This window comes from Eriocheir sinensis, chromosome 49, assembly GCF_024679095.1.
Source record: "Eriocheir sinensis breed Jianghai 21 chromosome 49, ASM2467909v1, whole genome shotgun sequence".
NCBI classification, from domain to species: Eukaryota; Metazoa; Arthropoda; class Malacostraca; order Decapoda; family Varunidae; genus Eriocheir; species Eriocheir sinensis.
In genome coordinates this window covers 4,234,538-4,261,250 of record NC_066557.1, presented here as the reverse complement: position 1 = coordinate 4,261,250, position 26,713 = coordinate 4,234,538, and the positions used below count along the sequence as shown (strand labels likewise).

At 40.0% G+C, this 26,713-nt stretch overlaps 1 protein-coding gene across 2 annotated transcripts; it reads left to right on the top strand.

Annotated features, from left to right (window-relative positions):
* The first annotated feature begins 459 nt into the window (after positions 1-459).
* LOC126981714 (UPF0764 protein C16orf89 homolog) lies at positions 460-24,772 on the top strand. 2 transcript variants are annotated; one of them, XR_007734069.1, is made up of 9 exons: positions 460-2,374; positions 8,832-8,933; positions 9,523-9,699; positions 11,768-11,922; positions 12,920-13,094; positions 14,929-15,132; positions 15,777-16,029; positions 16,836-24,535; positions 24,582-24,772. XR_007734069.1 is itself a non-coding variant. In XM_050833150.1 (9 exons), the coding sequence occupies exons 2-9, from the start codon at positions 2,125-2,127 to the stop codon at positions 17,281-17,283; spliced, it is 1,764 nt and encodes a 587-aa protein (XP_050689107.1). In that variant the 5' UTR covers positions 460-812; positions 941-2,124; the 3' UTR covers positions 17,284-24,772. The 2 variants fall into 2 exon arrangements, 1 of the variants encoding a protein (XP_050689107.1); XM_050833150.1 differs by having other exon boundaries at positions 460-812; positions 941-2,374; positions 16,836-24,772.
* Positions 24,773-26,713: the final 1,941 nt, after the last annotated feature.

Genomic DNA, 26,713 nt, shown 5'->3' with positions numbered 1-26,713 from the left:
CTTAATTGGATATAGAAATGTAAATGGTGTTAAAAATGAAAGCATCAATGGGTTTGGCAATTAGGGAGCACAGGAATTATTATGTGCCTGTAATATTAGGCAAGAAATTTGATTTTATGACTAAAATAAGAATAGATTGATTGATTGATTGATTGAAAGTTTATTCTTGCAAGTAAATGACAAAGTAGAAGGGAGAAGCATGCCATCCCAGCCCCCAGGCAGTACAGAGAATAATGCTGCTACAGAATTCCTATTAATTGTAACGGTCCGAATGTGAGTGAGCGAGAGGGTATGCAAGTCAGTGAGTAACAGAGTGAGTAAGTGTAAGCGAGTGCGTGAATGAACGAGAGAATGTGAGTAAGTGTGAGCGAGTGGGAGCGTGAATGAGTGAAAGAGTGAATGAGTGAGGGAGTGAATGGGTGGCTAAGGAATGTAAGTGCGTAAAAGGTATGAGAAGATAACACGGCGAGCGAATGAGCGAATATATGAACGAGTTACTGAAATCCCTCATCTCAAAGCCTCGAACCCCCCCAAGAAACCAATAACTAGTTAGTTAGGTAGGTAGGGTTTGATTGTAATGCCGAGAGGGAGTCACGTGAAGAAGGGGGAGGAGCTTAGCGAGGAGCAAAGGCGAGAAGGCGAGGGCAAGGAGACCCACGGGCCAGTGAGGAGACAAGCACCACTGCAGCAAGAGACAAGCTTGGGAGACGTGAGGAGAAGAGCACCACAAGCTTGGGAGACGTGAGGAGACGAACACCCCTACAGCAAGGAGCGGTAGCGAGAAATCACAGAGAAGCGGGCTGGTCAGAGAGGTGTCCATCTCTCCACTCAGCCCCCCCCCGACCCACACACCACCCACGGCCTGCTGTGTGAGGCGGGCTAGTCAGGAGACGAGCAGCAGGAAGCAAGAAAGGCAGCGAGTTGGAGTTGAGTGAGAGAGGTGTCCATCTCTCCACTCAGCCCCCCGAAAAACCACCCACGGCCTGCTGTGTGAGACAGACTACAGGATGGGAACTTGTATGGCGGGGTAACCTGCCCCTCGACTGCCCGAGTGGCCGTCCTACCACTACCCTGGTGGCCGATATACCACTGCTCCAAGCTGCTTCCTACATCACGACGGGCGCCCGCCTCTTCACACCACCCGAACTGCTCCCTCTCCACATCAAGCGGCGCCCGTCTGTCCATCACCAGGACCGCCCCTTTCCCATCGTGGACGTCCCCTGCCGAGCCCGACGCTCACGCCAGCTCCTGCTTCTCCTCCAGCAACCAGAGCTAAGCATTATGTGTATTCCCCAAATCTCCCTTGTGCCGGTAGCTAGTTAGATTAGAGGCATACAGCCTGTCAGTCATTCATTTTTTAGTACTCCGCTAACCTTTGAAAAAATGAAACTAAATACATATTTATATACAACCTTACTGTGAGTGTTATCATTTGGAGCCTGTTTTGCTGCTCATTTGAGATTACTGAACCCTTACACACGCCCTTCCCCCATAGTACATTATCACCATCCAGTTTCTTAACGCTGTCTCACAAGTGGTTCACACGGAAATCCTCCCACCTTCCATAATTAATCACACAAGTAACGGTCACAAACCTCGGAACGAGTGTTCACTTGTCCTAAGGCCTTACCATCCGGGACCAGCGCTCGGGAATGTAGACGACTACCACGCTACCACATACCATCACAACCATAGTGGTGGTCAAAAAGGTATGTAGCGACACCCCCCACCCGCTACATAATAATTTTAGGCACACTAATGATATAGATTTATGATGCTCAAAATAAAATAAAATAAAATGTGCTAGAGATCGTATTAATAGTAGGCAAATGATTGAACGACGCCTATCGTTTATTTCAAACCCGCCGCGGTCCGCAGTTTATTTAAGGCTTAATAAAGACTTGTTCATAAGGCTCGCGATAAAAAATAATGCCGATAAATAGTTAATTTTGTTAACAGTAGGCAAATAATCAATATAAGTTTGTTCCTATTGCTCAAAATAATAAATATTAATGGCAGAAGGAATTGCTACCCCGTAAAAAGGGCGCAAACACAAGAGGCAAGGAGAAAGCTGTCGGACACACCCTCGCCACACTTCCCCTTCTGGCCATGTGGTAGCGGGTCATGGGGCCGCCTAACCTCCTCCTGCCGACCATTTGTGTGGCCCTGCTGACCTTGGCGGGCCGCTGTGACCCTCTAGTGGCCGGGAAAATACCTGCCAATGACCCGAGGAATTCATGGCAGGGGCGAGGCTCGAAGGAGGTGCCGCTGGTGGCCTCCGTCATCGGCGCCCTCGACAGGCTGGTGCACTACTACGAGAAGAACTACGAGCTGCTGAGTCTGGACGGCATCTTCGGGGCCAAGGCCATTGAGGGTGAGTATTTGGGTGTATTGGTGTGGTTGATACGAGTAGGAATGGTGGCGGTGATGGTGGCAACGGTATTGTAGTAATGGTGGCGATGTTAATAATGGCAGTAGTGGTAGTTGGTAGTACTGTAGTAGTGGTGGTGATGGTAGTATTGGTAGTAAAACATTTGAAACATTTTATTATCCCTTTATACAATTATGTATTTACAATAATTTAGTAGTGCAGGGAGCCCATTTAAAGCTGGGAGCTTTTTGGGCAGTACTGCAAATATATATATACATATATATACACATACAAACATATAATATGACAAAAGTATGATGATGATGATGATGATGATGATAATAAATAATAATTATAGTAGTAATGGTAATTAACATTGTGATAATTATAAAATAATAGTAGTGTAAATAATAATTAAAGTGATAATATTAACACAATATCATTAGTACAAAACCTGTAATTGATTTATAAAAATAATATGGTAGTACTGTAAATGATAATGTAATAGTATTAATACAATAATAATAGTATAAGATAATAATTGATTAAGCTGAGGACACACTCTGACAGATGATACATGGACTTAATAATTATAATTGAGAAGGATATGTTTTTTAAATTGTTTTTTAAAGGAGTGTATTGAATTTAGAGCTTTAATATTATTAGGAATAGAATTCCAGGTTTTAGGTCCTGAATAAGAAAGTGAGTGTTGAAAAAGTGTTAAATTATGGGCAGGTGTATGTAAATTTTCATGAGTACGGGTGAAATAAGTATGTTGTGGCTGTAAGGACACGGAGGTTTCACTTTTGATCTTTTTATACATGTAAATACCAATTTGTAGCTTATTTATGTCAAAGTTTTAAGGAATTTGTTTCTTTAAAGAGAGGTTGTGTGTGGGCAAAGTAGTCACTGTTTGTAATAATTCTTATTATTTTCTTTTGAAGTCTAAACAGAGGTAGCAGGTGTGTGGGGTAGGTGTTGCACCAGATAGGCGTACAGTAATACAGGTGTGGTAAGACATGTGCGTTATATAACATTTTCAAAACATCAATGGGCATTAATTCTTTAATTTGATATAACAGAGATACTAGCCTGGATAATTTAAGGATTTGGTGGGTTACGTGATGCTTAACCCTTTAAGTGGTATGGCCGGGCATGGATAGAACCCCATACTGCGGGAGCCTGGGAGAAGTGAAGACAAAATTCACGCGTTAGCATCTCAGAAGTAGCAGTGTGATTTGGGAGGGAGGGAGGAAGTAATGAATGAAGAGGGGGAAAACGCAGGTGTTTTCCCATTGGGGGAGGATTAGCAGAGATAATTATCTCCCTCTTTCTCTATTCCTTCCCTTCTTACTCTCTTCCTGTCTTCCTCTCTTTCTTTCTTTCTTTCTTCTTTCCTTTCTTACTTGCTTTCTCTACTCTCTTCCTGTCTTCCTCTCTTTCTTTCTTTCTTTCTTCTTTCCTTTCTTACTTGCTTTCTCTTTCTCCTTTCTTTCTCTTTCATTCTTCCTCTCTCTCCTTCATTCTTGTTTCTTTCTTTCCCCTTCTCTTTTCTTCCTCTTTCTTGTTTCTTGCTCTATCTTTCTTTCTTCTTTCCTTATTTACTTGCTTTCTCTTTCTCCTTTTTTTTTTTTCATTCATTCTTCCTCTCTCTCCTTCATTCTTGTTTCTTTCTTTCTCCTTCTCTTTTCTTCCTTTCTTTTTTCTTTCTCTATCTTTCTTTCTCTTTACTTTCTTTGTTTCTTTCTTTCTCTTTCTCCTTTTTCTCTTTCTTTCACCCTTTCATTCTTCTTTTATTTTTCAACCTTTTCTCTTTCACTTTTACTGTCTTCATTTCTTTCTTTCTTTACCTTTTTTCTTCTCTATTTCTCCTTTATTTATTTATTTATTTCATTTTTTTTCTTTATCTTTTTTCCTCTTTATTTTGCTTGCTTTCTTTCTTTCTCCCATTCTTCTTCTCTCATTCTTTTTCTTTCTCCTTCTTTCTCTCTTTGTTTGTTTTTTCTCTCTTTATTTCTTTATTTCATTCTTGATTTCTCTTTTTCTCTCTCCCCTTTCTTTCTCTTTCATTCTTCTTCTCTCTTTCTTTCTTTCTTGCTTTGTCATTTTCACTTTCTTTGTTTTTTCTTTCTTCCTTTCATTCTTCTTCATATACACAGGATATTTTGAGGAGGGAGGGAGGAGAGGAGGATGGGGATAGATGGGGAAGGAGGAGGAAGAGGAGGAGGGGAGATCGTTATAGAAAGGATCACTCTCTCTCTCTCTCTCTCTCTCTCTCTCTCTCTCTCTCTCTCTCTCTCTCTCTCTCTCTCTCTCTCTCTCTCTCTCTCTCTCTCTCTCTCTCTCTCTCTCTCTCTGTGTGTGTCTGTCTCAGTCTCTGTCTCTGTTTGTCTGTCTCTCTGCCTCTCTGTCTGTCTCTCTGCCTCTCTGTCTGTCTCTCTGTCTCTCTCTGTCTCTGCCTCTCTCTGTCTCTGTCTGTCTCTCATTCTCTCTCTTTCTCTGTCTGTCTCTGTCTCTCTCTGATTCTGTCTGTCTCTCAGTCTCTGCCTCTCTCTGTTTCTGTCTCTCTGTCTCTGCCTCTCTCCGTGTCTCTCGGTCTCTTTCTCTGTTTCTGCCTCTCTCTGTCTCTGTCTGTCTCTCAGTCTCTATCTGTTTCTGTCTGTCTCTCAGTCTCTGTCTCTGTTTCTGCCTCTCTCTGTCTCTGTCTGTCTCTCAGTCTCTGTCTCTGTTTCTGCCTCTCTCTCTCTCTCTGTGGTGGTGGTGGTGGTCGTGATGTGTGTGTCCCCTTAGCCCCCCCCCCCCCCGTGTCCCCTTAGGTCCCTCCCCCGGGTTATGGATGGGCAGGTAGGGAGAGGGTGCTAATCTGATAATTGGCGGTCGAGTGTGACCGCGCTCCATCGTGACCAACAAGGTGCCAACTAGCTGCCCAAATATAAAAACGTCCCCGGACGCTCATAGCAGAGAACCTTGGAAGCATCCACAGACGCTCATAGCACTGAAAGGGTTAAAGGTCATGGTATCATCATAAGTTATTCCTAATAATGTATGTTTGTTAGTTCTGCTTATAATGTCTTGGGGAAAAAAATAGGGACGGAAGCATTGATGGTGACTTATTAGTAAATAGCATATAAAATGTTTTGTTTAAGTTTACCGTTAATCTATTACTCAGACACCATTTATGAAAGGTTTGTAGGTCAGTGTTTGCTATATGTATCATGTCAGTAGGATTTTCACCAGTAATATTTAAGGTTGAGTCATCTGCGAAAAGGATTGTTTTAAGGTTTGTAAATATGTAAGTAATATCATTTATATATAAGAGAAACAGGATTGGACCCAAGACACTGCCCTGTGGAACACCGTATTGAATAGGTAGAGATGCAGATAGACAAGTGTGGAATTTGGTTGATTGAGTTCTGTGGGATAAGTAATCCTGAAACCAGTCATGAATAGTACCTCTAATTCCATAGTAATACAACTTACGTAATATAATATGTCGTGTCTGACTGTATCAAAAGCTTTGGTGAAGTCAACAAAGATTTATTATCTAAAGTGTTATAGATTTCTTCTGAATAGGTTCTCAAGGCATCGAAAGTGTTTAGACCACGACGAAAACCAAACTGCCTTTGATTAAGTATGTTTTTAGTTTCAAGAAAATTTATAAGGAATTTTTTCATTATTTTTTCAAAGATCTTAGAAAAAACATTTAGTAAGGATATTGGTCTATAATTACTTAATTCATCTTTGGGGCCTTTCTTATGGATGGGGACAACAGTTGCATGTTTTAGGAGTTGAGGAAATTTACCATTATTGATAGAATTATTAAAGAGTATGGACAAGGGTATTGCAAGTTGGTTTTTGCTGGTTTTTAATACAGATACTGGAATTTCATGCACATTGCACTTTTTGTTTTTAAGGGAATTAATTACAGTAATTACATCTTGGGGGATAATTATAGGAATTGTCATTGAATGAGGAAAGTCACCTTGCAGAAAGCTGAGAGGGTCTGTGGTGGAAGGTGGTGGACTGTGATCTAGTTTAGGTGCAACATTTGTGTAAAATTCATTAAAAGCTTGTGCAATTTGTAAAGGTTCAGAGAGATTTTTACCATTACAGATTATGTTATTTGTGGAACTCTTCTTATGGTCATGATTAGAAAGTTGGTGGATTGTTCGCCATATTTTACAGGTGTTATTTTTAAAATTAGTGAATTGAGCCATATAGTAAGATTTTTTAGCTTGTCTTATAGTATTATTTAGGATGTTACAGTGTTGTTTGTATTGAGCCTCAGTGACAGCACCAATTTTATAGTCCTTTAATAGATAATTTTTTGTCCTTATAGAGTTTAGTACTGCCTGTGATATCCAGGGATTGTTTGATCTTTTTTCAGTTATTAATTTAGATTTAAGTGGAAAACAATCACTAAAAGCTTTTTTAATATTGTCTAAGAAAATTTTATAGTTGTCATTGACATCGTGTTCATTAAGGAGAGCATTCCAATTGATCATATTGATTTTTTGAGCAAATTCTAGTTTATTTGTTTGATTTATTACCCTAAACTCAATTTTATGTAGATTTTTAGATTTAGAGGGAACTTTAACATTAAGGAAAATTGGTAGATGGTCTGATATTGGGTAATGGATTATACCAGATGAGAAAGTGTTGAAAAAATTTGTAAAGATATGATCAAGTAGAGAAGGTTCACCTAGATTGAAGCTGTCTGGAAAACGTGTTGGTCTTGAAATGTGTGGGAAGAAATTCATTGTTTGGAGGGTTGCAAGAAAATTGTTAGTTGGGGTGTGGGTAGTATGTTCCAGCAAATTTATATTTATATCACCTATGAGAATGTGATAGCAGTGGTGGCGGTGATTGTAGTAGTGACAGTAGTGGTGGTGATGGTAGTAGTGGTAGTATCATAGTAGTGGTGGTGATGGTAGTAATGACAGCTGTGGTGGTATTATTGGTTGTGTGGTCAGTGTGAATAGGAGTGATGGCGATGGTAGTAGTGGTGGTGGTGTTGGTTGTTTGGTCATTATGAGTAGGAGTGGTGGTGATAATGGTAGTAATGGCTACTACTAGTAGTGAGTCATGATGCTGAGTGGACGTGTTTTGCGAGAGCTCTGCGCAGAAGCTGCTGTGTCGACAATGGTTGGCAGGGCCAGGAGCGTGAAAGATTGATGTTACGTCTGTCAAGATTTTACAGGCGAAGAGTCAAAATGGATTGGATACTGTTTGTATCCTTAGTGGTGCCGTGTGAAATGGATTCATCTGACAGGAATCAAGCAGGATAATCCATATAAAGTAAATTAGATTTGCACACTTTACCTTCACAAGGCATCTCTGGCTACCAGCATTGTGGAAAAATTGGGTGAATTTCAACAAGAATTATCTAAAATATCAGTTGTGAAAGATGAAGTTGAATCAAGGGCTGAGGAAGAGCTGGGATCGGTTGCTGATGTGCTTTGCACTGACCATGCGGATCTCAGTTTGGCTGAGATGGTGAAGAGAGACAGGAAAGTCAAAAAGAATCTCCTTATAGTGAATCCTTCTACCCAGGAAAAGAAGGCAACAGATATGAAGGATGAAGTCTCCCAGGCATTGAATGGCATTCAAATAACTGATTCGAGATTCACAAATGGAGACAACATAGTTATGAACTTTGCTAAAAAATTGGAGTCTGTTGGGCAAGTTCATAGTAAGAGTGTGGAAAGATGAAACCAAAGATCGTGATATGCAATGTGCATAAAGAGGAGACCAAGGAAAAAATAATTGAGACCATCTGAGACTGCAATGAGCTTGATTCAGGGTGTTAAGAATAAAATTGAGATGATTTTTAGTGAGCCTGCAGCTGGCGGTACGATGCACTACATTTTAAAGTGCAACCAAACTGTGAGACCTGATTTATAAGACTCATGGCAAGTTAAAATTAGAATGGGGAATATACTCGGTGAGAGACGGATACTATGCAATTATATGTTATTATTTTCAGAGATACGGCCATCTTGAGGCCAACTGTACTGCCAAGAGCAGTGGGGAGACCCCACGATACTACAAATGTGCCGGAGATCATAAGTATAGGGATTGTACCATGGCTGAAAAGAAATGCATAAATTGTGAAGTACAAGATGTCTGAAATTGATCATTCAGCGAATGACCAGTGTTGTGTAGTTTTTCAGACTGAAATTGGGAGAATTCATTACATAACTGATCAAGGCTACTACGTTTTGGGACATTATTTTATTTACCAGTTCATCTGTCTATGTATCCACCTGTTCATCTATCTATTTGTCTTTTCTACCTACATACCTGTTCATGTGTCTATATATCTGACCATCTATTTACCTGTTCATCTCTCTTTCCTTCTGTCTATTTACCTATTTGTTCATCTGTCTATCCCTCTGAGCTGTTCATGCAGTACCCAAACTAATGGAAACTCACCCCCCTAACCCTCTCCCCACATTAGGTCAGCTGAACCTGGTGGTGGCCAAGCACAACAAGGGGCTGCTGAGCGATGCCGTCGACCGCCTCATGAAGGATGATCTCTCCAGCATGGCCACCAGAGCTGGTATGACTCTTGATGATCTCCCTCCTCCTTTTCTTCTCCTTAGCATTAATATTACCAGTTAAATGTGGCAGCTGTTGTGTGTGAGCCTCCTCCATTGTGCTCTGTTTACTGGTGTTTGTGTCTCTCTTGTCTTCCTTTTTTTTACATTAAAGGAAGCAGCTCAAGGGAAGAAATAAGTAAAAACAAAAAAACCCACTATGCGCTGCTCCCATAAAAGAAAGTATGGAAGAGTAGCCGCAAGGGAGGTCCATTTCGGATATATTAATCAAAATAATACGAAAGACTTAAGGACAAGGAGAAATAGTGATAAAGGAATAGTGCAATAAAAAATAACTGGTGTAGAAGTAAAGAAAAATATAGAGAAACAAATCATACACTGTCAACAAATAAAAAAATAAGGAGATTAAAAATTAATATATGATTTTAAAAAATTGATGCCAGGCATAGACAAAGAAAAATATTGATAAAGAAAAAGATAATGGAGGACAAGCTCAAAAAACAAAAAAATAAAGAAACAAAAACATAAATAAATAGATAAAAAGTATAGATAACCACCAAGAAAATAAGTGATATAATTCCTTCACTCCAGGTCGTGTGGTCAGGCTGGCCCTCCCACACCTCCACAAGACCCAGCCGGTGGCCATGACCAGGCTGCGCAGAATCTTTCAGCTCTCCTGGGACATAGGACACCCACGCCGCCTCCTGGACACATTGCTGCTGTGGGATGACAAGACTCGGAAACGCGCTGCCCTACAGAGGCTGACAGGTGTGTGTGTGTGTTTTTTTCTTTTTTTTTTACAGTAAAGGAAACTGCTCAAGGGTAAAAAAAGAAAACAATAATAAAAAAAGCCCACAAATCACTGCTCGTATAAAAAGAGTTAAGAGGAGTGGCCAAAAGAGAGGACAATTTTGGGAGGAGAGGTGTCCTGATACGCTCATCTTGTTGTGTGAGTGGATTAGTATGACAACCTGTTCCTTCTGTTTTTTAATCATTCATCTGTCAATTTATCCTTTCATTTATCCATCCACTGACTTTTTTTCTTCGTGTCACTTTACTAATAGGCGCCTAGTCAGGTCGCGTAGAAGTCAATTCAAAAACAACATAAATCAAAAAAGGGCAGCCGTTTTATCGAAAATAAATACCGTATTTTTATAATGCTTTTCGTTCAAAATGCGCCCGAAAGTTTTTTTTTTTTGTAATAATTTTTGTACAAATTTTTAATTTTTTTTCTTCTTTTGCGTATTTTTTTATATTATTTTTCTTTTCTTTCTTTAATATTGTTTATAATCATCTTTTTATATTATTTATAATATAATATGTTTTCTTAGAATATAGTAATAATAGCGCATATCTATCTTAAATCTATAAATGAATTCTATATAAAATTTCTAATATTAGGATCTACCATATATTGTTGTATCTTTTAGGATCTGTCGCTAATATTAAAAATTATGCTTGAGGGAGGCCATTTGTATGATCTTGTACTATGGCAGTACAAGCTACATAAAAAAAATCATATTATTAATATGTAATAAAAAAAGGATCATAAAAATAACATAATAATATTATGAATAGAAAAATCTAATCAAGAGTCTTATCAGAAATTGGCCATTTGCATTGTTTATTTGCCATTTTTTGCATACCAGCCCAACAACCCATGCATTGTTTACAACCAACACCATGTGTCACCAGAACAATATGAAGAATGTCTGTTGACTCTTGACAGAACTGTTGGACAACATGTGTATGGTGGGTACATATTCTGAGAGAGAGAGAGAGAGAGAGAGAGAGAGAGAGAGAGAGAGAGAGAGAGAGAGAGAGAGAGAATATCAGAGAGAGAGAGTAGGCTCTCAGGCACCCTTGTTGATTGTGATGGCAGGGCAGCGTGTGTATATTGTTGTTCAAGCGTGGCGCGGTGAAAGGTGAAACAGCTGAAAGCTGAGCTTGAGACCTCCGTGTGTGTGAGTGCAGCGTGTGAGAGATCTGGCAGCCCTCCATAATAAATGCGTATAAGGCGAAAAAAACGTGTAAATTTACATTTATTTGGATTTTGGGACCCCGTCAAAAAAAAATGTAACCAAACTCGCGTAAATCGAGAGTTACCTGTATATCTATCTTTACATTCATTCCTCCATTTATGCAAGTTTTCCATTATGTCTGTCCATTAATCCACTTTCCCCAACACCACTACTACATAATTATAATCTTCATAGAAAATTCTACGCTATTACGCATCCCTTTCTTCCCCACCCACAAGTATATCCCATATTTTCTACCTCTGCCTAAACTACCCATGATCACCCAGTCGTTACTTGGTTTAATTTATCTATCCATCTGTTTATTCACCCATGCTTCCCCTATTTCAACATCTATATATTTACTTCTGTCTATGTTCTTGTCTTTCTCTTTACTCTGGCTATATATTTACCTGTTCATCTTTTCATTTATCTATGTATGTTACTGTTCATCTGTCTGTCTGTTTACTTTCCTTTTTGTCTGTCTGTCTATCTAATTTCCTGTTTGTCTGTCTATCTGTCTGTCTACTTTCCCTCTTGTCTATCTACTTTCCTTTATATCTATCTGTTTATCTTCTTTCCTTTTTGTCTGTTTATCTACCCTCTTTTTGTCTGTCTATCTACTCTACTGTTCTTATGTCTATCTTTTGCTGTTCATCTGTCTTATCTTTCCATCTACTTTCCTGTTCATCTGTCTATCTATTCATCTATCTATCTGCTTTCCTCTTCATTTGTCTATCTGTCTTTCTACCTTCGTGTTCATCTGTGTCCTGTACGGTTTATTTGTTTATTTTGTTTGACCCGTCCCCCCGCCGCAGACTCCGAGATGGACAGGTGCCTCTCCGAGCTGCTGGAGCCGATGGACGGGGTGATGTGCGGCATGAAGCAGGACTGCCAGGAGGCCATGACGCAGCCCGGCATGACCCACTACACCCTCACGCGCCAGATCAAGTACTCCATCGTGGCAGAGATGGTGCGTCGAAACCTCCTTTTTTTTTTTTCTTTTTTTGCTTTTCCACTTTTTCTGCTTTTCCACTTTTTCTGCTTTTCCTCTTTTCTGCTTTTCCTCTTTTCTGCTTTTCCTCTTTTTCTGCTTTTCCTCTTTTTTTTTTTTTTCTTTCTTTTTTTATTTTTTTTATTTTTTGCATTATGTCAAAACCTGTCTGTCTTACAAATTGTCTTAGCTGTTTTTATTTGTTTATTTTGTTCTCTATATTTGTTTTCTTCTTTTCCTCTGTTTCGCATTTTTTTTTTCTGCATTTACTCTTATCTGCTTTTCCTCTTTTTCTGCATTTCCTCTTTTCTGGTTTTCCTCTTTTTCTGCTTTTCCTCTTTTTCTGCTTTTCCTCTTTTTCTGCTTTTCCTCTTTTCTGCTTTTCCTCTTTTTCTGCTTTTCCTCTTTTTCTGCTTTTCCTCTTTTTCTGCTTTTCCTCTTTTTCTGCTTTTCCTCTTTTTCTGCTTTTCCTCTTTTTCTGCTTTTCCTCTTTTTCTGCTTTTCCTCTTTTTCTGCCTTTCCTCTTTTTCTGCCTTTCCTCTTTTTCTGCCTTTCCTCTTTTTCTGCCTTTCCTCTTTTTCTGCTTTTTCCTCTTTTTCTGCTTTTTCCTCTTTTTCTGCTTTTTCCTCTTTTTCTGCTTTTTCCTCTTTTTCTGCTTTTTCCTCTTTTTCTGCTTTTTCCTCTTTTTCTGCTTTTTCCTCTTTTTCTGCTTTTCCTCATCTGCTTTTTCCTATTTTTTTCTGCACATCATTTTTTCTGCTTTTCCTCTTCCTCTGCATTTTCTCTTTTTGTCATTTCCTTACTTATTTCCCAACACGATTCCTGCATTTTTCAAACTCATGCATACCAGACATCTTTGTTCATGACACTTATTTCTCTTCTTTTACTGTATTTCATCTTTGTTTTCGATCCATATGCACTTTTTATTCTTTTTCCACCTTTCCTCACCCACCACACCACCACCGCCCCCTTACAGAGTGGGTGCGGCAGCCGGCTGGAGCAGTGGCTGGTGCGGAACAAGCGGACGGGCAGCCTGGAGCAGCTTCAGGCGGAGATGTGCGCCAACCTGTACATGGAGGCTCGCACGCTGCCCTCCTTCGCGTGCATAGACCCCAACCCTGCCCTCGTGTGGGACCTGTTCTTGGAGATGGGTGAGTGGTTGAGGACTTTTCTTTTTCTTTCTTATCATTATTCCTTGTTCTTGTTCTTCTCCATCCTCTTTTTCTTCTTGTTCATGTTCTTCTTCTTCTCCATCTTCTTTCTTTAATCATTCTTTCGTCTACATTTATTTTTTTCTTTATTTATCTTTTTCTCTTATTATTACAGTCGTCCCTCAAATAGTATGGTTTCCAATAGTATGGTTTCCAATAGTATGGTTTCCAATAGTACGGTTTCGGTTTTATATGGATTGTTGTAGAAGATCTTTTAGGATTTTTAAATTTCCTGCTTGTCGGGAAATTTAAAAATCCTAAAAAATCTTCTTAGAAAATGTACATAAAACCAAAACCGAACTATTGAAAACCGTACTATTTGAGGGACGACTGTATTATTATTCCTTGTTCTTCTTTTTCTTCTTGTTCATGTTCTTGTTCTTCTTCTCCATCTTCATTTTTTAATCATTCTCTCATCTACATTTATTTTTTGTGCAGTTATTTATTTATTAGTGTCTCTATCAGGTTAATTATCTCCCTGGTATTTTGTCTTTATCCAGCCTTCCTTCGAGTCATTCTTTCAACTATGCTATTTTTGTGTGTGTGTGTTTTGCCCATTTATTGTGTTATTATATGCATTCATTTAGTTATTAGATTACTATCTTTTCTTGGTGAGTGATTTGGTGTGTAATGTGTTGTAAAGGAGAATGGGTTGTTTTATGTACACTCTAAGGTTGTTTCTGTATGTAATATGTCCTCATTGATCATTCTCTTCCTCTTTTTCCTCCTCCACATGGTTCTCTATTTCATTCTTCTATTTTCGTATTTTTCTTGTCATTTTCGATTCTTTTCTCTCTCCTTGTCACATCTTATCCACATCTTCCTCTTCCACATTTTCCTTTTTTTCCATTTTCGTTTCCCACTCATTCTCCTGCCCTCTTCCCTAGACTTCTCTGCAGCAGATTCCTCTTTCCTCCCTTTTCCTTTTTCCCATCCTTCCTCCACTCATTTCCTCTGCCAACCCTTTCTCTTGTTCCTCCTCATATATGGGGCTCTTTGTTTATTTTGTTCTTTACGTTTGTTTTCTGCTTTTCCTCTTTTTTGCATTTACTCTTTTTCTGCATTTTCTCTTTTTGTCCACTTCCTCTTATTCTGCTTTTTCTCTTTTCTGCACTTCCTGTTTTCTGTATTTCCTTTCCTTTCTGCTTTTCCTATGTCTTTCATTCTTCTATTCCTTCTCTCCTGTTCTTTTTTCTCTAACTAACCCCCTTCTTCTCCTCCTCTCCTCCTCCTCCTCTTCATCATCATCTATGGCACACTTTGATACCTTTCTCATCCCTCTCCTTCTTTTCCTCCCCTTGTCCTCTTTTCTCCATCTTTCATCCTTCTATTCCTTCTCTCCTCTGCTCTTTTTCTTTATCTAACCCCCCTCCTCCTCCTCCTCCTCCTCCTTCTCTTCTTCATCATCATATATGGCACACACTGGTACCTTTTTCATCCCTTTCCCTCTCCTTCTCCTCCTCCCCTTGTCCTCCTTCCTCAATCTTTCATCCTTCTATTCCTTCTCTCCTCTGCTCTTTTTCTTTATCTAACCCCCCTCCTCCTCCTCCTCCTCCTCCTCTTCATCATCATATATGGCACACACTGGTACCTTTTTCATCCCTTTCCCTCTCCTTCTCCTCCTCCCCTTGTCCTCCTTCCTCAATCTTTCATCCTTCTATTCCTTCTCTCTGCTCTTTTTCCGCTTCATCATCATATATGGCACACACTCATCTCTCTCATCCCTCTCATCCTCCTCCTCTAGTTAACCCCTTTTCTTCCTCCTCCTCCCCAGAGTTTGTGTGTGGGATGTTGGGCTACACACAGTTCTTGCAGGAGCCTTGGCTGAGGAGCGTCCTAGCCTGGCAGCAGACCTCGGGATGCTATGCCACCAAGCCGCCATCCTGGACAGCTGGAGCCAACCTCGCGGCCTTCCCTGGTGGTGGTGGGTCCGGGCTACCAGGTCTAGAGTTGCTCGGTGGGGAATCTCCGCTCTCTGGTAAGTTTTTTTTATTTTTTATTTTATTTATTTATTTATTTTTTTTTTTATACGTGTACGCCTTTAGCGCCGGTAGGGTTTCTTGAGGGGCCTGGATGGCAGTCGGCCCCACCCCGTCATGGCGCAGGCAAGTGTTTATAGTGGCGCCATCTTCTCTTTATATCGTGTTTGTTTGCGTGTTGGTGTTTGTTGTCCAAGATTATTTTTTTGTTATTGTTTGTTATTTGATTTTTTTTTTGCTACTGTTTGTCATTTTTGTGCGTTTGTTTTGTATGTGATCAGATTTTTTGTTTTCTCGAGTGTTGTTCTCTGTTGTTCATGATTTGTCTTGCTTTTGTTTTGATCCATTTGAGTTGTTGTTTATCATTAGTAATAATTTGTAATTCCTACTTTTCTTCGCCTTTTCTCCTTCTTTCCTTTCCTTTCTTTCCTTCCTCTTTCACTTTATTTTTCTATCTAATATGTTACTATTTTTTATTAGTTTATTTGTTTCTGTAGTTAATTTCGTATCAATTTATTTATTTACTCATTTATTTGTTTGTGTATTTATTCATTTATCTAGTTGGTTTGTCACCTGCTTATCTATTTCTTTATTCTCTTGTATTTTCCATGTTCTCACCGTCTGTCTCCTCTTGCCCAATCAGACGGCTGCCTTGCCCACCTGACAGGCGTTGCTGCATCCTCATTGGCCGTCCACCTGCACTCCCTCCTCTCCACTAGCCAATCAGGGATCTCTGTTGCCATTGCCCACCCTGCCCCTAATGCTCCGCTCTCCGTCCCCTCCGCCAAGATCCTGCCGCCGCCACTGCCCAATGATTCTGCTGCACTGTTAGACCGCGGCGGGTATGCTGTCAATACGATGCTCTTCAGGGGTGACGTACACTCTGGGCTCAACAGGTGTGTGTGTGTTGGCTGTCTCGTCTGCTTCTGGTTCCTCTGTTTGTATATCTGCTGTGTGTGTGTGTGTGTGTGTGTTCACTCAAGGTCTGGTTGTGATGGGCTGAGACACAGAAAAGACTCCAAAAGGCCTTGATCCAGGGGAATCCCTTTGGCTCGATGCTAACGTGTTCACCTCCCTTCTTGGAGCTCAGATTCTAATCCCGAGCAGAATGTTTGGGAAAAGATTTACTCTCTTGAATAGATCAATTTCTTGTGTGTTTCATGGTACCAAGAAGTGTGGAATGGTGGGAAGTGAGCCCCATCAGATGATCATGTGCTGGACTTCCGGTCGCTGGCCAGTATCCTCGTTGTTTTGAGCTTGGCGCTACATATTTATGAACTCTATGGTATGGCTACAACCCCACATGACAGCCACACCCACTCACCAGGGAGGCAGAACACAACCCCTGACTGATACCTGGTACCCACCACTGCTGGGTGGGCAGGGGCATAGATGAAAGGAGATGAACTGCCCATCCATCTCCACTTCTCCCATGAATTGAATCCGGGACCTCTCAGTTGTGAGCTGAGTGTTCTAACTACTGCACTACAGAATGTGTGTGTGTGTGTGTAGGGGGGGGGGGGGGCATTCATTTTCTTATCTTTTGAAATTATCATTGTTACTATTAATTAGTATTTCATTATATCAAAACAAACAGTAAATCTTTAAAATTATACGTAGAAAGTAAGACAGAACAAGAAAAATCCTCAGCATTGTCACCCAAATTCTTACATCCTCCCTGAGTGATCCTTCTCCTCTCCAGGATTGCCGAGCAGGAGAAGTCCCTGGAGGACAAGGCCGACCTCCTGCTGCAGCGGCTGGAGGACGAGAATCGTGCGGACAAGGAGCGGAGGAAAAAAGAGAAGAAGTTGAAGAAGAAAACCAAGAAGAATGGAAATATAAGACTTGAAGAAACCGCCTACCAGAACATGCCCCAAGCCGCTGGGGGTCACAGCCGCCACCTCGTCCTCCCAGAAATGGCTGTTCCGCTGACCCTCCCAGCGGCTGGGGGCTCTGGGGGGGGCGTGGTGGTCTGGGGGTCAGTGCCAGGGTCAGCCGCCGCCCTGTCCACCACCACTACCCCCTCCCCGGCCCCTGTCTGCTTCCTGGCCCTCAGTGTTGTCCTGGTGGCGGTCGCTCTTGCCAGGTACATCCACAGCCGCCGCCGCCGCTGCAACCTGGCCGCCCTCAAGGGGAAGTTTAGGCTGTGAAGGGAAGTCTTGTTGTGGTTATTGTTGGTGGTGTGTTTGTTGCTGCCCTTGTCTCTGTATTTCTCTTATTTTTCCTTTATTTTCTAGTTTTTTTGTACATTTTGGGGTTATTGCACTTTTCCTTTCATTCATTTGTTTGTTTCTTTATTATGTTTCTCTGGAATTTTTTTTCTTGTGCAGGTTTTTGTATGTAAGCTTTTTTATATTGTTTTCCTTTGCTTATTTGTTTCTTTCCCACTTTCTTCATCATCATGTTTCTCCCTTCTTTCTTTTCTCTCTTAGTTTTTATTATTTTGATTCTTATTACCTGTTTCTTACTTTCTTTGTTTGTTTATTTATCTACTTAAAGTTTATAGAGAATCGGATATTGTATTTTCTCAGTCAGATCTTGTATTCACCTGTTTATTTGCGTTGTCAAAACTCACCAACCCATTATCATAATTTTCTCTTTCATGCTGACAAATTACTCTCGATTTATTTTATTAATTCTTCTTCAGCTTTATCATCATGATTGCTTTATCTCCTCATTTGTTTTGTATTATCATTGTTACTATTATTTTCTAACTTTCATTATATCAATTTACACTTTTCCTATTGCTGAAACAACCGATTCTGTGCCTTACCTGTGGGCTTGTGTGTGTGCGTGTTTGTTTGTTTGTTTACCTAGTTGTATACAGAATATAAGTTAGTCTTGTCTGGCCCCATAACGGAAAACAAGGATGTTCAACAAGAAGAAGAAGAAATTATATTAGTGTGTGTGTGTGTGTGTGTGTGTGTGTGTGTGTGTGTGTGTGTGTCATTCCTTCACCCATGGTATGATCACATGTTAGACTCCTGATCACCAACACATATCCTCCTAGTGTTGTGTATGTAGCTGTCCCTTGCATGGAGCTGTCCTCGCTTTGTTTATAAACAAAAGGTGGGCCACTATGTACTCGGTTGCGATTACATGGCTGTCCCTCGAGTGTTTTCAAGCACGGGAGGGCATAGTGTTTTATTCTTTCATAGGAAAAGCATTCATGGATCCAATACAGCATTCTGTTTTGTAATGGGTGAAGGAATGGGCCATTAAATAGCCTTTACGCAGCAATTTAGGGTAAATTTAAGGGAGTTAGCATCTTGCAAATTTCAAAACAAAACTATCATGATGTGCATAAGATAATTGTTTTGGTCAGTTTGCATTCTTATACATGGGTGGTTCAGGTCCATCTCCTGCCCACAGAACATTTTTTAATGAAACTGAATGCCTCATATATCATAAATTCAAAACTGCCACATAAGGGTAAGTTCTTGTTTAATGACATTGTGCTTGGTTAAAGATGAAACCATTTTTTTCATTAAAATTAACACTGGGAGGTTAGTAACCCTCTCTTTTGGCTGCTTGTTAGGTTTGGTAGATGTTGTCCATTTAACAAAACATAATGTAAAGGGCCTATTTCATCCCTAAATTTGGCCAGACTTTCCCGTAATCTGCAGCCATGTTATCAGGGGACGCCTGTGAACAGCTTTGTTTATCAACATGTCTGCATTCGCTTCTGAGCATGAGCAGTTTGCTCGAGGACAGCCTCATACAAGGGGACAACTACGAACACAACATTGGAAGGAGTTTTGACCTCAGAGGACTGACCTATGGGTATTGCTGGTCCCTCCCTTCCCATCCCCCAAGCTCGAGGGGGGACAGTAATAGTTCCTGTCGGCAAATAAATACAACTTTCTGCCTGTGAATTCCTACATGCCACGTGACTTTGTGTGTGTGTGTGTGTGTGTGTGTGTGTGTGTGTGTGTGTGTGTGTGTTTGTGTGTTTACAAAGCCCATGTAAATTTGTGGCTGTGTATGCTTTTTTAGCCAAGGTGCACATATCAACTCTTTACATACATACATACATACATATATACATGCAGGCAGACATGTATACATATTGTGCATACATACATACACACAGACAGACAGACAGACATACACACAAACAAAAAATACACACAAATACATATATGCATTCTAATATACATAGATACAAAAACTACATACATACATAGCCTACATACATACATACATTCATGAATATTCAGTACTTGACTGCCTTCACGAACCATTTCCTATTTTTCTATCTTATTTTTGGTGTTTTTAGCAGTACTCCCAATAGTACCCTCATTGTAGGCCGTCATATCAGCTTACTATACAACTCCTATTTTTTTATAGTAGTAATGATAGTAATATATTAACATTTTAGCCAGTAAAGTATTAATATATTTCTTTAGTTATGTAGTGTGCATATTCATTTATTTTGTCTCTTTATATATATTGGTTTTCTTATTTTTTCTGTATATGTATATTTGATTATCTGTTTCTACCTAATTTTCATTTATCTATATGCCTTTCTACCTATATATATGTTTCTGCCCATCTATCAATCTATCTATCAATTTTCCAATTTATATATATTTTTTTATCTCACAGTCTGTCTATATATTTATCTCTATTTACTTTTTTGAATCTCGTCAATAAATCTCGTTGGTATGGTGATAATAATAACATGTAGTAATGGCTAGAACAATAATGATAACACTAATGATAACGTTAGTAGTGATAGTGATATAATTTTGTGTTTTTTCTCGTAGTTATATTTTTCTCTCCTTTTTTGAACAGCACAGTCTCTTCTTTTTCTCTCTTCCTTGTTTTCTGTTTTTCCTGGCAAGTGGTCCGGTGGGTGCTGAGGCAAAGGAACCAGAGGCTTTAAAGGGTGTAGGATGGCTGATATTTTTTATTTTTGTTGATTTGTACTTAAAATATCTGTTAATTTGATTTCTGGGGTGCTTAAATCCATTCTGAGGTGCATAAACAGTTCCTGAAATGCATAATGTTATACTTAAATGGATAATACAGGTTGAGAATCCTTTATCAAACAGTTAAACTTGCATTCTCTAGAAAGGCGAAGGGTGCGTGGAGACATGATCGAGGTTTATAAATGGATGAAGGGCTTTAATAAGGGAGACATTCATAAGGTTTTGTTGGTAAGAGAACCGGGTAGGACACGAAGTAACGGGTTTAAACTGGATAAATTCAGATTCAACAGGGACATAGGCAAAAATTGGTTTACTAACACGATGGTGGATGAGTGGAATGGGCTTAGCAGTCATGTGGTGAGTGCCAATACAATTGTCACATTCAAAAATAGACTAGATAAATTCATGGACAGCGATATTAGGTGGGGTTAGATACACGGGAGCTTAGGGTCAAAGGAGCTGCCTCGTACAGGCCTACCGGCCTCTTGTAGACTCCTGCGTTCTTATGTTCTTATTCGAAATTCCAAAATCCGAAAGTGTTTTCAATGCTGACATGATGCGTCACAAATGGAAAATTCCACAGTGATGGGAAGGTTCCACCACGTACAGCTGTTGTGTGCTGCTCAGGGTTGCCTGGTCCGCAGCTTACTCGCCCAATTGGGCGGGTAAACCTACTGCTGCGTTGACACCTTGGGCATAAAAACACCTGCCTGCCACCACTGTGGGTTTTGGGCAGCTTTTATGATTGGGCGGGAACACAGTCCATGACCTGGCAACTCTGGTGCTGCCATGCATTGGTTTGTTGTCAGCAGTCGTCACAGTAATACCTTCTGTAGTTAAAAACTCGTGATTACCACGTGTTGTGTGCTCTGTGGTATAAAGATATTGCTGAAAATGTCAAAAGGGCTTGCATATTCCAAAATTCACAACACTCTTGGTCCCAGGTATTTCAGATACAGGATTCTCAACTTGTACTAAGATGCATATTACTAATTGTTAAAATTTAGTAAGTAATAATTTGACTGTTATCTTAGTTTTAGCAAGATATGAATGTTAACTGATTTAAAAGTGAATAATTCTGTATTTAAATGGATAACCAGTTCTTTGATGATATAATGTTACACCAGAATGCATAACTTTAAAGAATATGAAAATGAAGACAACTTGAAATTGCATACATGTTCTCTTGTTCTCCCAAGTGCATACATGTTCTGTTATTCAAAGTGTATACATATTCTGCTATTCAGGGAGTATACGTGTTGGCTACTTTTCAGAGTGCATACATTTTTTACAGCAATGGAAGCAGACTGAATTAAAAAAAAAAAAAAAAAATCCAAAGATAAAAAAAAGCCTGCATGTTCTGTTATTCTTCAAAATATGTAAATGTTCGGTTGTTCTTCAATGGAAATTTCCACACTACAAGATGGGTTACTTGACATTAAAAAGTATATATGATGCTATACAGGAAGACCCCAATCAGTGCAAGGTCAAATAGTTTGCTTCATTAAAAGGAGTATGAAAAGTTACCAAATCTTTAAAACTGAAAACTATTATTCATGTATCACAGACCATTATTTTGTGCCCTTGAGCTGCTTCCCTTACTGCAAACAAAAATGTAAACAGATCTCAAACAGTTCAAAGCAGGGACTAAAACAAATGAATCTCTATGAAAATACTCAATGCACATTGGAGTCAAGATCAAGTGGAACAGCCCATAGGCATAGGAGGTTCTTGAGGGAAGGAGGAGGGGTGGGGGGGGATACACAATAGATACTCAGATACTAGAGATAGATACTCAGATAGATACTCAGTCAGGTTGCAAAAGTTCAGACTAAAGTGTTGGATGAGGTTAACCCAGTAGCTGCGGGGATCATGTTTCTAAAAGGTCCCTCTAAGTGAGAAAAATGAGAAAAAATCATCACTCAAGCAAACAATTTCATAATATATATCAACGAATTTGTGATCAGTTTATGTTATCTATTTTGGGGGGTTATATCATGGCAAAAATTTAGCCCGTCGCTGGTACACGGTAAAGCCACAAATTTGGCTCGGCGCTGCTACCAGGTTAAATTGAGTGGAGTGGAGTGACTCAAAACTTCATCAATTGTGTGTATTGACAGGAACTAAAAACTCCCTCAATTGTTTTCTGATGAAGTGACAAAAAGCTTCATAAATCATGTATTGCAGTTAAAACTTCATCGGTTGTTGTATGTACTGAAATGACAACAAAATTTATATATCGTGTATTGAGAGAAACAAAACTTCATCGATTGTTGTATGTATTGAGAGTAACTAAAAACTTCATCAGTTGTTGTATGTATTGAAGTGACAGAAAACTTCATAAATCATGTATTGAGAGGAACAAAACTTCATCAATTGTTGTATGTATTGAGAGTAACTAAAAACTTCATCAGTTGTTGTATGTATTGAAGAGTGACTAAAACCTTCATAAATTGTGTATTGAGAGGAACAAAACTTCATCAATTGTTGTATGTATTGACGAGCGAGTAAAATCTTCATAAATCGTGTATTGAGAGGAACAAAACTTCATCAATTGTTGTATGTATTGACGAGCGAGTAAAATCTTCATAAATCGTGTATTGAGAGGAACAAAACTTCATCAATTGTTGTATGTATTGACGAGCGAGTAAAATCTTCATAAATCGTGTATTGAGAGGAACAAAATTTCCTCAGTCGATTAATAACGAAGATTAATATAAATGTATTTAGCGCATGAATTAATGGTAGGTAGATGAAGGCTTTATTTCAGCACCCATAATTTAAATGCATAGTGAAATTATGAGGTAGTGAATGATCTCAAATTCTGTTATGTTTTAACTTTGTACAGCAGGTGAATTTTAAAATGTATAATTTGCTATAAGAGGAGTTGCTAATGTTTAGAAAAGCATGTGAACTGAAAGTTAGGTGTATGTATATGTTGGTTTACAGGTGAACTATTTAATACTCTTATTGGTAATCTCAGTTTTCATAAGGCATGTTTTTTCCTAATTTAATCTTTGGTGTATAATTTTGTTTTGCAATTGATGATTTTTATGTTAAATGTGTGTGTGTGTGTGTGTGTGTGTGTGTGTGTGTGTGTGTGTGTGTGTGCACTCAAACCTCAATATGCTATAAAAAAAGTATACATGTGTGTGTGTATATCTGTCTATGTGAGTGATTTCTGTGTTTAGGAAAAAAAAAGCCATCCATGGCTTTATGTATGTATGTATGTATGTGTGTATGCATAATCACTGACTTTTTATATTCATATAGATTTACAACTGTTCATTGCACATACATGGAAATTGTTACACTTGGTATATGCATGTGTGTGTGTGGGTATTATGTATGTTTGTTATGCATGTATGTATGTATGTATGTATCATCTGTAAGGAAAGAAGGAAGGAAAAAATTGGGAACTTAGTAGCAGGGAAGAAGTTAGTGATTATGTTTACTTCTTTTATTATTTTGTATTTATTGTATATCCATTGGAAGGTCTGGAAGGGGAAGGGGTGGTACAGGGGTTAAACAGGGAGGTCATGAGTCATTCTTCATGGCAAGGGAAGGAAGAGGAGGTGACAGGGTATGTGTGATGGGCGAGGAAGGGGCTGCAGGAGGTGTTTCTATTTGGCAGGGTAGGATGAAGGGGACGAAGCAGTTTCTAGATGGCAGGGTTTTGAGAAAGGAGTGTAAGAGAGGTAAGGGAAGGGAGGAAGGGGATGGCAAGGTTAGGAGAAAGTGTAAGAGAGGTAAGGGAAGGGATGAAGGGGATATGGCAGGGTAAAGAAAGGGAAAGCACTACTGAAGGCATTTTTGTTTGGCAGGGGAAGAGGTCAAGAGGAAGGGGAGGATATGTTTTCTCGATGGCAGGGTTAGTTGAAAGGGAGATAGAAGAGGCAAGGGAAGGGAGGAAGGGATTGACAGGGTAGGGGAAGGGGTGGAGGGGGGTGAAAAAAGCACTTATATAAATAGTGCTTGACAGGGGAGTGTGAAGGAAAGAACGGAGGGCAGGGGAATGTGTAGTTGACAGGGGCTTTTAAATGGCAGGGTAGGGAGGGAGGGAAGTGACAGAGGGGCAGGTAAAGGAGGAAGGGATGAAAAGGGTGCTAAATTTTGACAAGGAAGGTTTAAGGGGAAGAGTAGGGGGCAGGGAGGCTTTTAAATGGCAGGGTAAGGAGGTAGTGAGGTAACAGGGACAAGGAAGGGAGGAAGGGATGAAAAATGTGCTTAGATATGGCAGGGGAGAATAGATAGTAAATGACAGGGGGAAGGGATAGTCTGGCAGGGTATATGGCAGGGAGAACCGTTGTAAATGATAAGGAAATGGGTGATATGGTGTTTGTGATAGGCAGTGGAGGAGGGGAAGGCAGGGGCATGTTACTAATGGCAGGGGGGAAGGTTAGGTCAGGTGTGTGTGTTTACTTGGCAGGGGAAAGACAGGTGTATGTGGTTGATTGGCAGGGGAAAGGTAAGGAGGGGGAGGCAGGGGCGTGTTACTCAATGGCAGGGGAAAGATAAGGTTAGGTGGGTGTGGTTGATTGGCAGGGGAAAGGTAAACATTGGTATCCTTTCTGTCTTCCATTACTGTTGTTGCTGTTAATGTTTTCGTGGTTGTGGTTGTGATGGTTATGGTGGTGGTGGTAGTGGTTACTGTAAAGGAATCATGCTGTAATAACTTGTGATTCTTAAAGGCTGTGTTGTTTTCCGTGTGCGAGTATAATTATCCTTCTGACCTTCCATTGGTAACGTGGAAATGAAACGGACTAGATAAATGTTTTTGTGCCATAAATAAAGGTAGGTAAGAGAAATCGTGTTTTTAGATAGTGTTAGTTTATTTCAAGGCGTCTGAAGGACGTTGATGGTTTCCGTGTATGCTTCGTCGGGTCTGGAAGCACGTGTCTGGCTCCAGCTGGTGATGTTTAAACATTTCAAGGTTGAAATTAATGAGGGTAGGTTTAAAATCCACCATTGACAAGGCTGCCAATGTGTGGGGGTAGGCTCTATTAACTGACAGCGTAAATAAGAGCAATATTAAAGCACGTCATTTAGAAAGAATATTTATTTTTACCCTCTACTAACGTTTTTAAGGTTGCACATAGACTATAAATACAAAAAATAATAGACTGAAATTAATGACTAATAATGAATAGGTTGGCAGCTCTGGGGCTAGTCACGTGACACAACAATGACGTCGGCAGTATTGCCAAGAAGGATTCTTCGGTACAGAAATCTTGCTACTTATCATATATCGTATTATTGATATCAAAGGATTAGGACCCGCACACTTATACACAGATTATGATGAAATTAAAAACATTCATTTGAAGACATATTACTTGTAGATTATTTTTGGTTAAGGGGATTATACGTATTAGTTAGGATTTTTCGCTACTTTTCGAGAGAGGTGGATCGCGTTGGCAGAGCTGCGCGTCAGTTTCAAGATGGCGAGGGGGTGGCTGCTACGCGTGTGACTCTCCTCCGCACATTTTCGTCTTTTCCTCGCGGCACAACCACCACCAGCGGCCGCCAATGATCTCCACGGTGATATCACGCCTGGTCATGTGAGTACGCGCCCTTTAATCCCTTAATCCACGTGCATTGACCTTATTTTGACCCTTTGTGTCCTCGTATGCTTTTGTGTGTGTGCTTGGCGGATCAGCTGATGGGCCAGGCGGGGGTTTCATTTTTATTTTATTTATTTATTTATTCATTTACTATTTTAGGATGTGTGGGGTTTCTTCAAGTGTACATAGGAGTGCCAAATAGGGTCAAGAAATGGGGTGAATAAAGGGAAAAAAAATAATTCGTGTTTGAGGACATGGATCGTTTGAAATTGGCGCTGCTTTCAATGTTTCCGATTCCCTTTTTCTTTGTTTTCTTGCTTTGTCCTCCTTTCTTCCTTGTTTCTGTCCTTGTCATTCACGTATTTATCATTTTTTTCATTATTTCCGTATTTGGTGGAATGGGCGGAGGGCTGAGAGGAATGTCAGGGTAATATTGTGTGTGTGTGTGTGTGTGTGTGTGTGTGTGTGTGTGTGCCGGTCGAAACTGGAATACTGGAATAGCTAAGGCGTGGAATAGTGGAATCGCTGTCCGTGGCGTGGTGGATTGGTGTTGCTGTGTTGGTCGTGGTGGTGAACTGGTGATGAAGATTAGTGGTGTGTGTGGTTAAACGGTTTGGGATTAATGGTGGTAATTTGATTTTTTAGTATATGTGGGAAGATTGGGGAAACTACAAGGGGTTGTTGGTATTTTCCGTTATTTGTTATGGTGTGTGTGTGTGTGTGTGTGTGTGTGTGTGTGTGTGTGTGTTTACCGGAAGCGTGTGAGTATGTGCGTGTGGGTGTGTAAGCGAAGAATGATTAGTGTGTGTGTGTGTGTGTGTGTGTGTGCCGTAACCTTCTAGAAAACAATCGACTTCCACGTGTGTGTGTGTGTGTGTGAGAGAGAGAGAGAGAGAGAGAGAGAGAGAGAGAGAGACGTATACATACGTAATACCTATAGAAGTGTGACCCAACGCTCTTTAACACACACACACACACACACACACAGACGCACGTGCACGGACAATCACTGCTACTACTACTACTACTACTACTATTACTACTATGACTTCCAACATCAACAACAACAACACAACGGTTCC